The following is an 11,976-nucleotide window of genomic DNA, read 5'->3' on the forward strand; positions in this document are numbered from 1 at the left end:
CTTGTCCCCTACTGGATCCCAGAAGTACAGGGCACTGTCTAAACTGCAGTGAAAGAAAGGAAAGATCAAGAAGGACTGGCCTTCATCTCTGGCCACTTCTAGCAGCTCAACTGCCTCCCAAGAGATTGTAAAATAATCGAGTATGAAAGAACTGCCGTTTGACAGTGCATGCCACCCAGGATTCTGCACCATGGCTAGCATGCAGCTGGGAATTAATAACTGTGAGTGATTATCACGGGAACTGTCTCTAGGAAAAATGACCAGGTTTTTACCATTCAACCTTGGGAAGATAAAATCAGGCCTAGCAGAAAAAAAGACAAATGATCTAAGAGCAAATGCAGGACTCCGAATCCACAGAGCATCCTGGGGCCTGATCATATACCTGCCTCGTCTCCCGGTCCCAGAGGTAAGGTGATGGGAAGGGGGGCATCTCCATCCAGCCCATCAAACAACTCTGAATCCTGTGCTCATGCTAGACCCTACCCAACACTTCCTCACCCTTATTCTTCTCCACTGTCAATTTTGCCTCTCTGTGGGTCTCTGCTCAACCCCCCCTGTGTGACTTGTCAAGACCCCCTTTGTGTCTCCTGTCTTAACCTCCTTTTTGCTTTCTCCACTCTCCACCCCACCCACCCCTCCCCCCGTCCTGCTTCTGAGACCCTAGTAAAACAGAAACCCCATCACATTGCCCTACCTAAAAATCATCAATGAATAAGAATGACAAACTATTTATCCTTGTCAGGGTTGGGTGATGGGAACATGGAGGTTTATTTTATTATTCTCATTACGTTTGTGTATGTTTGAAATTGTTCATAATAAAACAAGTCTCCAATGGCCCTCCAGGGATCTTAGGATGAAGTCCAAAGTCCCCAGACTGGCATTCAAAGGCCCTCAGTACCTGCCCCTACCCAATGTGACCAGCTCACCTCCTGGCCCTCACCATGCTACAGCCTCTCTGTTTTCTCAGTCTTGGCACCCAGCTCGCTCCTGCAGCCCTATCTCTGCCCTTGCATCTCCTTCTTACAGAACACCCTCCCCTTTTGTCCTGCCTGGAAGAAAACACTTCCTCACCCCTTGGAGACTCAATGCAAAGGACCCCTGGTCTGGGACACTTTCTCAGATTGCCTCCTACCCTGGGGACGGGGGGCTTATTCTGTGGTGATATACAGCAAACACCCAATATGTGTTTGGGAGAGACCAGAACGTCTTGGTTAATAGAACAGATGCAATGTTTACTTGAACTTGGGCAAGTAGGGTAGTCTCTCTTGGCTTCTGCTTCTGTCTCTATAAAATGAAGATAATAGCAGTACTTATCTTACAAGGCTAGGGTAACAATTCAGCATTCTCTGTATAAACAGCTTAACACAGTACCTGGCAGAGAGAGAGAGAAAGGGGAGAGAGAAAGAGAGAGAGAGAGAGAGACTGACTTACAGACATACAGACTTCAATCAAAGAATACAGTAGACAATAATGTAGCTTGTCTTAGATGAATTACTCCCAAAACCTACAGGAAAGGCATTGCTGTTCAGCCCTTCCTGGGACCTAGAAAAATTCATAGAAAATCATTGACATCAAAGTCCTAGTTCCTCTCTCGGGCCCAGGGGCCATTCATACTTTGGAGGGTCTCCAGGTCGAGGCAGAGGCAGGAGTCCGGGCCCTCCTCTTTGGAAGGATTGTGCGGGTCTGTGGCCTGGACCAGACCCGATATCCGGGGGCTAGGAGGGCATGGGTTTGCACGAAAATCAGCCCTGGTGACAACCCCCAGTCCGTGAGGTCTTGGTGAGCTCTGGGCGCCTGGGGTGGGAACGCGGGGGTGAGAAAATCTGCGTGGGGTCTGTGGCGCCCCCCCGACACCCGCAGGCCCAGCTCCTCGGGCGCCCGCGGCCTCGTGCGTCACCGGCGCGGGCGGGGGCCGAGAGGAGGGGGGCGCCGCAAGGTGAGGGCACCGCGCAGCCTTAAGACGCCGCGCGTCCCCGCTGCCGCTCAGAGCTCGCAGCGCGGCGCGCCAGCCGGACGTGCGGGCACCGCCGCTGTGCCCCGCTCCTGCCGCGCCCGCTGCCCAAAGCGAGCTCCTGGCCCCCGGATCCCTGAGAGTCCGCCGGGACAAGCGCAGCGAGTCCCCAGGGACCCGCACACAGCGCCCACGGCGCGACGCCTCCAGCAGCAACAGGTAAGTGGCCCGGCTCTGCCTCAGATGCCGGGGTCCCTGCACCCAGCTGGCCCCAGAGCTTGGGAGCCCGGGATGTCCCATCTGCAGCGGCCCGACGGCTGCAGAGCTGCCCCACGCACTGGCCTGCGGTGCGGCCCTTTCTCGCCTTTGCTTGACCATCCTCTCGCCCTCGCCTTTTCCCTCGCACTTTCTCTCGTGCGTTCTTTCCCCTCTCTCAGTTCTCTCCGGTTTTTCCCCCTCATCCTTTCTCTCTTTCTCTGATTCTCATCCTCTTTTCTTATTCTCTCTTTTTCAATCTTTCTATCTCTATCTCTCCCTGTCTCTCAGTCTCGTTTTCTGTCTCTCATTCTCTTTCACTCTCTCATTTGGTCTTTCTTGTTTCTCTCTCCCTCTCTGTCGCTCATTTTCTCTATGTCTCTCTGTATATCTCGCATTCTTCCTCTATCTCTAAATCTCTTTCTGTCTCTCTCTGCGTCTCAACCTCTCTCACTCTGTCTCTCTCAGACTCTCCCCCCCGGTCCGGTACCCCTGCCTTCTTGCTCATTCTCCCCGAGCTGCCCTACCCCCGCTGCCACCGCTGCCACCACCAAGAGGACTGTAGAATGCAGGGAAGATGCCTCCTTGGGGGAAGGGTAGGGGAGCGCAATAGGCATCCTCCTTGCATTTTCCAGTCGCTGCTGTGCTGCTGAGAAACGAGGTGTTTTATCCCCCAAAGCCCACGGTGGCCAAGGCGGTAGCTGGTTTCCGTGGCAAAAGAAAGTCAACAGAGAGACAGAGATCCAAAGAGACATGGGTCCAGGCAGAGGAAAACCAAGGTGAGGAGCCATCGGAGAAAGATGGAGAGACAGAAATGCACACACTCAAATATACAGAGAAAGTGTTTAACCAGAGTCCCAGGGTGACAGGAGAGCGAGAGACAGAGAAACCAACCAGAGAGTGCACACGCTAGAGAGATAGCTTGAGAAACGGAGAGACAGTCAGGTGAGGCAAGCAGTAGAGCGTTAGAAACCAACGGAGAGAGATGCGCAGACAGAGCGATACATAGAGAATTGCGCATGGAGAGACAGAAACCACAAGGAGAGACAGGGAGAGATACAGAGACAAAAGGATCCAAGGGAGACAGAGCAAGAGTGCACGTGCAAGTGAGAGACAGAAGGAGACACAGAGAACCCGAGGAAGACGCGGAAATGAGAGTTGGAAAGACACGGAGGCTGACAGAGACGGACAGCGAGCGACGCTGAACAGGTGCGCTAGGGACCCGCAGAGATGGAGTGTCAGGGAAGTCAACTGAGAAAGAAACGGGGAGACAAGGCAGTATTGGGAAAAGACGGAGAAGCACACGCGCTAGTGAGCGACACACAGACAGTGACAGGCAGAGACAGAGGGATCAGAAAGAGACAGAGGGAGAGCCAGGGACAAGACTGAGAACGAGAAAGACGGAGAGAGCACACGCTGCAGAGAAAGTGCGTTAGCGAAAGAGACATGCACGGAGAGACTGCTAGAGAAACTGAGTGAGAGAGAGAAATGGGAGCAACAAAGAGAAAGGGAAGAGAGTGACAGAGACCCACAGTGTGCACGTGCTATCGAGAGACTGAGAAACAGAGACGTATGACAGAGTGAGAGATGGGTGAGAAAGAATCAGAGGAAATGGTGAGACACATACATAGACACACCCTGAGAGATACAGGAAAAAGTGCGCTAGCGAGAGACTCTGGAGAGAGACAGAAATTGGTGATCGTAAACAAGCGGAGACAGAGAGCGCACGCGCATGCGCTAGCGGGAGACCTAGCTGGAGAGACCAAAACTCCGAGACCCAGAGACAGTGTGCGAGACAAGCAGAGGAAGCGCGCACACGCGCCGGCAGGAGAAACAGACGAGAGGAAATCAGAGACCGGGAGAGAGACAGGCGGCAGAGAGATCCGGAGAGCCAGAGAAGGAGCTATAAAAGCTGCCCAGACCCGGGCTGGGGCCGCGCGGGGGCCCGGGGGAGGGGTCCTGCAGCGCCCCTGCTGGACGCGGAGTCTTCCCCCTCTCCCATCCACCCAATGCCAGACTCCCCGGCGGGGGACTAATACCGCCCGCCTGTTTCTTTTGTCCCCAACATAGGCACTGAGTGTGGTCCGTGCACCCCTTTGCCGCCGGCCGGTGCCCTGGCTGACCCTGTTTCAAGCCCTCCAGCTGTCGCCATGACGTCCGCCTGCCCCAACAGCACGCGCGAGAGCAACAGCAGCCACGCGTGTATGCCCCTCTCCAAAATGCCCATCAGCCTGGCTCACGGCATCATCCGCGCGGTCGTGCTGCTCATCTTCCTCACCGTCTCCTTCGTCGGCAACATAGTGCTGGCGCTCGTGTTGCAGCGCAAGCCGCAGCTGCTGCAGGTGACCAACCGCTTCATCTTTAACCTCCTCGTCACCGACCTGCTGCAGATCTCGCTCGTGGCCCCCTGGGTGGTGGCCACTTCCGTGCCTCTCTTCTGGCCCCTCAACAACCACTTCTGCACCGCCCTGGTTAGCCTCACCCACCTGTTCGCCTTTGCCAGTGTCAACACCATTGTCGTGGTGTCGGTGGATCGCTACCTGTCCATCATCCACCCTCTCTCCTACCCGTCCAAGATGACCCACCGCCGTGGTTACATGCTCCTCTATGGCACCTGGATCGTAGCCATCCTGCAGAGCACACCCCCACTCTACGGCTGGGGCCAGGCTGCCTTTGACGAGCGCAATGCCCTCTGCTCCATGATCTGGGGGTCCAGCCCCAGCTACACTATTCTGAGCGTGGTGTTCTTCATCATCATTCCTCTGGTTGTCATGATTGCCTGCTACTCCGTGGTGTTTGGTGCAGCCCGGCGGCAGCATGCTCTACTGTACAAGGTCAAGAGCCACAGCTTGGAGGTGCGGGTCAAGGACCGTGTGGAGAATGAGAATGAAGAGGGAGCAGAGAAGAAGGATGAGTTCCAGGGTGAGAGTGCGTTCCACCACCAGGACGAAGGTCAGGTCAAGGCCAAGGAGGGCAGCATGGAGGTGGAAGAGGGCAGCATGAAGGCCAAGGAAGGAAGCCTGGAAGGAAGCATGGAGACCAAAGAGGGTAGCGTGGAGGCCAGGGGCATCGAGGAGGTTAGAGCAAGCAGCATGGTGGCCAGTGAAGACAGCATGGAGGGTAAGGAAGGTAGCATCGAAGTTGAGAACGGCATGAAGGCAAACAAGGGCCGGGTAGAGGTCAACCAGTGCAACATTGACTTGGGTGAAGATGACATAGAGTTTGGTGAGGATGACATCAATTTCAGTGAGGACGATGTTGAGGCAATGAACATCCCAGAGAGCCTCCAACCCAGTCGTCGTAACAGCAACAGCGATCCTCCTCTGCCCAGGTGCTACGAGTGCAAAGCTGCTAAAGTGATCTTCCTCATCATTTTCTCCTACGTGCTATCTCTGGGGCCCTACTGCTTTCTAGCAGTCCTGGCCGTGTGGGTGGATGTCGAAACCAAGGTACCCCAGTGGGTGATCACCATAATAATCTGGCTTTTCTTCCTGCAGTGCTGCATCCACCCCTACGTCTATGGCTACATGCACAAGACCATCAAGAAGGAAATCCAGGATATGCTGAAGAAGTTCTTCTGCAAGGAAAAGCCCCCAAAAGAAGGCAGCCACCCAGACCTGCCTGGAACCGAAGCCGGCACAGAGGGTGGAACCGAAGGCAAGATTGTCCCTTCCCACGATTCTGCTACTTTCCCTTAAAGTTAGTTCTAAGGCAAATCTTGAACTGTCCACAACACGAAAACAAGAGCAGCATTCTTTTCAATGGACCACCCACAATCCCATTAATGCCAATCCATACCATTTCAGGCAAAGGTATTGCACACACATCCTTTTCACCACAAGGTAGATAAATATATGGAAGAGGTAGGAACTGGGGTCTTCCTTAAAGCTGTGCCCTTCAAAGCACGGACTTGAGGATTCTGACTGAAAATTTCCCCTGAAAGGTTATTAGGCTCGAAACTTCTTAAGGCAACAAAAGGGCTATCCATTTGGGATCTGTACTTGGTAGTCTGTCTGTTTCCCCAGAGCTGCAACATGCCAGCTTTAGCTCTGACGGAAAAGGAAGATGATGCCTGTGAACTTAAGGACTTTTCAGCCCTCGAGTCAGAAGCTACGGGCCAGGGCTACAGCTTTTATGCTCAACTGAAAGAAAAGCAATGTACGAAATCATTCATGGAGCATAAGAAGCAGAACCTAATGGACTGATCAACGTATGAGCCAAATTCTGAACTGGAGAGCCCCACGGTCTGGTGCAAAGACTATGATGCAAACTAAGACAAAGGCCATTGTGCAGTATACCAAGAAGGCTTCTAGATCCCCTAAAGGGATCCAGAAAAGTGGAAGGGCATGTATGAAATGGGAAGTTAGTCTAAGGGAAAAGAAAGAGAAACAACTCACATCCATGGGGCTAAACAGTTGACTTTTTTTTCTATAAAATCCTGGGTTTATGTGTGGGCTGGGACTGCAAATGGAAAATACTGTTGAAATATATCACTTTGGGAAGACCTTTACAATATCTAAATTATCCCTAGGGTCAGTAAAGAGGAAGATTTTTCAAATCCCAAACCCTGAAATTACTTTGGGCAGGGACATACCTGTTTATTTCTGAGGGCACAGGCCATATCTGCATGATCAAATAACATGGGACCAAAAAATAGTCAAGCCAGTGTTTTTGATCCTCCTGAAGACCAAATTAAAGCAACTGTATAGCCAACCAACTGTTGGTGCAGAAATCCACTGTTAATAAGGGTGGAGGGAGAGGAAGCAGTATTTGGTTGAAAATGGTTAATCAGGTGGTTGTGTGTAAAGATGGCCATATTCAGAGTTTAGCCTCATTTTTGTGTATTGCCATGTCTTTATTAGAACTCAAATTTTATTTATATAAATGCCCAGCTCATTTATATTTTCTTTTATCTCTTCCTCCTCGCAGATTCCAACATGAACTTCTCAAGGGGGAGAGGTAAACAGCAATGTATTTGGGCTGTGAATAAGTCTGTGTGGGAATTTGGGGTTGCCATGTTCAGAATTCAGGAAAGGAAAGGGAATAGAACCAAATAATATCGAGCTGACTGGTCAAATCAATATGTCCACAAAAACTTTATTAATTCCAACTCCATTAATTTTGAACTTACGGTAATTCAGAAAGGGCATGGGGGCTGAAGTTTACCCTTGCACTATCATTTAATTTTCTAGCAAAATGTTTAAAGTGAATTAATAGTCGTAAATTTGTTATACCAATTTATTGCCAAACTCTTGAATTGACCTGTCCTTAAAGGATAATTGGGTGGAGAGATGGCCTATGGGATCAATCCTCCTGTGGCGGGAGGGGTATTGCCTTACAAGTCTGTCACGGTTGACGAAGTTCAAGGTAGCTATAGCCTGTCTTTTGAGTAGAAATGCTTACACGGGGAGGAAGCAGGATTTCAAACCTAAGTGTTTCCAAACATTTTGTTTAAACTGAACTTCTTGTTTTATTTTTAAAGCTCAACCCCTTCAAAGTGTATCAGAGAAAATTGTTTGCCAAAATCCCAAATCAAAATGGAACCAGAAACCTGTACGAGTATGGTAAGTCCATTTAACCGCACACACAACTTTCTCCAGGGCACTGAGACTCACTGCTTTCCTTTTTAAGTTCCTCTTTTCCCTATTTTAGTCATTGTCCATTCTTTTGGTAAATTGGATTCTTCAAAGGTGAAGACCTTTTGAAAATAGGAGAGTGGAAAAGAGGACCTTTGAATTAAAAGCATTCTGCTTTGATGACATTTTCTTCTTAATGAACAATAGAGCCTCTGGTTAGCTTGGAGATAGCAACTGCTTCAAATTGTGTGCTATTTTGAATAAAGCACTATCAACTTAATGAGGTTTTACTGCACATACTGTTTTGTCACTTGAAAAATCTGAAAGCACACAAAAAAAAGTCATCATTAGCCTCACAGATCCTCATGTGCAGTAGCTTTCCCTAAATGTTTTTAAAGGATGTATTCTTTTGCCAAGGCCACTTCATATGTGCAGTAAAAAATCCCATTAAAGTATGAGGACCAGACAAACCAGATTTTGAAATGATGTAGTTTTAAATTTAATGATTTCCTTATTTAAGAATAATAGAGCTTCTAGCTTGCCAAGAAGTCACAGGTGCTTTGACTAACACACTAATTTCAACAAACTTGGGAAGGCAGTAGTAAGGAGCAAGCCCTGGGCTTCCGTGACTTCTATGATTCGAGGGTCTATCTCTAAGATGCCACAAATATCAGTTGCTAGGAAGTACTCTGCGCTTCCAAGCTCCCTGCCTACCTCTTGCCATCATACCCACTGCCTTCACCTGCCTCACTCCCTCTTCCCCTGCTGTGCTGGCCCTTCAGGAATAGTCCGTGCTTGAAGCTCTATGTGCTCCCCAACTCCTCATCCATCCTTTCCCAACCCAGAGCTGACAGATTCGCAGGGACCTGGGGGCCCATGGAAGCAGGGAAGGAGAGAGCCATAGGAGTGACCAGCAATTAAAGGTATTTTTCTGTCTCCTCCCCACCTCCCATCCAATTTAGAGATGATAGTATACCTACTTCAAATTTAACAGGTAAGGAAAAGTGCCATTTTATGATTTAGGAGGAGGTAGGCGCCTCATTTCTTACCAAAAAAGCACCTGATAGAACATATCTTTGGGGGGGCACATTCAATCCTATAGATACTGCCCAATTATTTCAGCAAAAAAAAAAAAACCACTAAAAAATATTTTACCCATAAAATTATAAGATGCCTAATATTGCCTTATTTTATACATAATTAGCCAATTAAGCTAGGTAAAGTTACTTCAAAAGATTTTTTTCATACTACCTGAAGAAGAATTTACATGATTAAACTAGGTTTTCTTTCTTAGACTTTGCCAAAAAGCTCTTAAAAGTGTCTGAAACACATCATTTAGAAGAGAAAAAAAATTATGCCTCATCTGGTAATTTGAACTCTCTAAAATAAAACCCTCAGGGGTTGTTGGGATGAAATAAAAAGTAACAATTTAAATGACTGGACTGTATTTTCTCTGGTAACCACCCTCCCCCATATTTTGAGGAAAAAAAAATCAAAAGTGTTTACCTTTCTCAATGTCTTTTCTGTTGTATTCCTCTTTAAGACAAACCCTAAGCTGTCAGGACAGGTTTCTCTAAGCAACATGTCCTTTCCTTCTAGAGCAGACAAAAGATTACAGGAACAGTTGGCTGCTAGCCAGTTGCCAAGATAAGGAGAGAAAATCTGGTCAGTCATGGCTTTTAACCCTCTCCCTCCTTATCTCTGTCTCTCTCTTATTTCCTATGGGCCGGACTGGTACTCTCGGCCCCTCAAAGCCCTTCTAAGCTTAGGCATGAAGAGAGAGAAGCAACGAGCTGGAAACAGCAGACTGTAGCCTAAAATTCAAAAAGAGGAGAAACCCTTGTCATAAATTCTTTCCAATTACTTAGGAACGATCTCTTCCTCTATGGCAAATGCCCAGCTTGCTTACAGCAGTCTTCTGCTATAAGCAACTAAACTGGCTGGAGGAAGAAAGAGGAAAGCTAAAATCCACTGAACTTGGCCACTGACTGCCAGGTCACTGGCAAGTTCACTGCTCTTTGGTAAGTAAAGAATCCTCAAGATAAATGAAGGTTGCCAATAGGCGTCGGGCGTTTCCATCATTGCCTCCCAAAGCCTCCATATCTCGAGTACACACACCAAGGGGAAACCACAGTAAGGTGTACACTCTGCAAAAGGTTTGCTATGTCTGAGGATTAATTACTGAATGTCTCTTGTTCTAAAATATAGACAAAAACAAGATGGGTTTTAGTTTAGTGCTTCAAATTTGAGTGGATTTTCTCCCCTTTTCATCTGTTATAACTTTAATGTCAAAAAAATTGGTATTTTTGTCTTGTTTTAGTGGTGTATTTCCTTTTGTAGTAGTTCTCCTAAATGTAACTGTATATAAAATGTAAGTGTTCTTGGAGATAAGGTGCTAGATATTAGATTGTATGTGTTCATAGATAGTGTCATCCTCAAAAAAATGGGTAGTATGTATATGTAAAGTTAGTTAATAAAATGCATGCAGAATTCTATATGTGACCCACACCTTGGTCAGTTTCTGAAGTAGAACATAGTACATTTGTTTTTTAAATTTCATTTTTAAAGTGTATACTACAAGATATGCAAGATGGTTCCAAGGTGAGGTGGTGGCAAATGGTGCCTTTCATTCCTTAAATCCCTGGTACAATGTATGACACGTGAGAACTTATTCTGGTACGTTGGTCATTCATGTGAACTAATCTTGGCTGAAGTCCTCGCTGGCAGTTTTCCACAACAAATTTGGCACTGGTATGCCTGTTTTCCATTCACTCAATGGATAGAATGCAAAATCAAAGAAGACAATCTTTTCCCCATTAAAAAACAAGGACCCCAGGATAGGCTATTGGAGTCCAGTTAGTAGGATGAAAAGCATACTGCACTCTCAAGACCCAACCAGTCCCTGACCATGAACTGACAGGATTTGCATTTAGCAGATCCACAATGTGACCATCCCTGCCCTCCTGGAGCAGTATCAAAACCCAGAAAAAGGCTTCTCTGATTTTTTCTCTGGTTGGTTGTCTGAGAGATAAGATGGAGCAGGGATGGGTAACTAGATAGAGAGGTAGTGGGACTCCTCTGGGGGTCGCAGCTAAGAAGTTTGAGAATTACAATTATATCTCAATGGTATTTGCATCAGATAAGAGAAGAGAACCAAGAGATGATTTTATTAAATCCTAAGAACAAAATATTAAATTAGAAAACTAGATAATGTATATATATATATATATATACACACCCTCATCAAATCATTTCTAAAACTGCCTTTAATACCAAATTTTATGTGCTGTTTTGAGACTGAAAACAATAGAAAATTGCATTCAGTCAATAAACAGTTCTCTTTAATATTTTAAAATTTCGATTTAAAAGTTTCCTTTTCCTTTTAAAAAAGGATTTGTAATTTAAAAGTGCCTTTTCAAAGGATTGTCAAACTACAATCCTGGGGCCCAGTTTCCATTGGCACAACTTAGCTTCAGGTGCACAGAAAGGGGGGGCTTTATCCTCCTCCCCTCAGCAAGAAGATAAACCCCCTCACACCCCAATCAAATTCATAAATCAATACTGTTACACGGGCCAGTAGTCCCAGAGACTCTGCCCAAGGCCAAGATTTCATATATGGGTTGGCTTTAATTGGATCCTTTCTAAAATGGTTACAATGCAATTTCTTGCTGTACAGGAATAACGGACTCCTGCTTGGGGAATGCAGAGATGTTTGTAATTTAACTAAGTATTATTAAGTAATGTTTGTGTTTCTTAAATAGGTGCTGTTAATCTGTCATTGTTATATTGTTCTTAAATATGCTAAATAAAGTGAAATTTATGTGTGTACCTGGCCATTATGCTGAGCTCCTTGAGAAAACAGCAAGGGAGACACATAACTAGACCTCCATCCCTTCTCCTGCTTGAATGGAGGCAGGGGATACACAACTAACTGCATTACAAAGTAGAATGAAACATACAGGCTCCCATATTTCACATTCCAGTATTCTAATATAAAGACTACGCAGTGAGAAGGAGGGAATGGTCATCAGGAAGGGCTTGCTGGAAGAGGTACATTAGCCTGGTCCTCTATGAATGAAAATGATTTCAAAGGGAGGTAGGAGGGCAGAGAGGAAACCTGGGGCCAGATGGTCTGTGGGACTCTCCAATGCCAAACTATACCCCAAAGGCAATGAGGTTTGAGCAGGAGGAAGG

At 47.1% G+C, this 11,976-nt stretch overlaps 1 protein-coding gene across 1 annotated transcript; it reads left to right on the plus strand.

Annotated features, from left to right (window-relative positions):
• Positions 1 to 4,356: 4,356 nt before the first annotated feature.
• Positions 4,357 to 5,904, plus strand: GPR101 (G protein-coupled receptor 101). Its single transcript, XM_069462836.1, has one exon. The coding sequence runs from the start codon at positions 4,357 to 4,359 to the stop codon at positions 5,902 to 5,904; it is 1,548 nt and encodes a 515-aa protein (XP_069318937.1).
• The last annotated feature ends 6,072 nt before the right edge of the window (positions 5,905 to 11,976 follow it).

Source organism: Eulemur rufifrons, chromosome 30, assembly GCF_041146395.1.
Source record: "Eulemur rufifrons isolate Redbay chromosome 30, OSU_ERuf_1, whole genome shotgun sequence".
Taxonomy (NCBI): domain Eukaryota; kingdom Metazoa; phylum Chordata; class Mammalia; order Primates; family Lemuridae; genus Eulemur; species Eulemur rufifrons.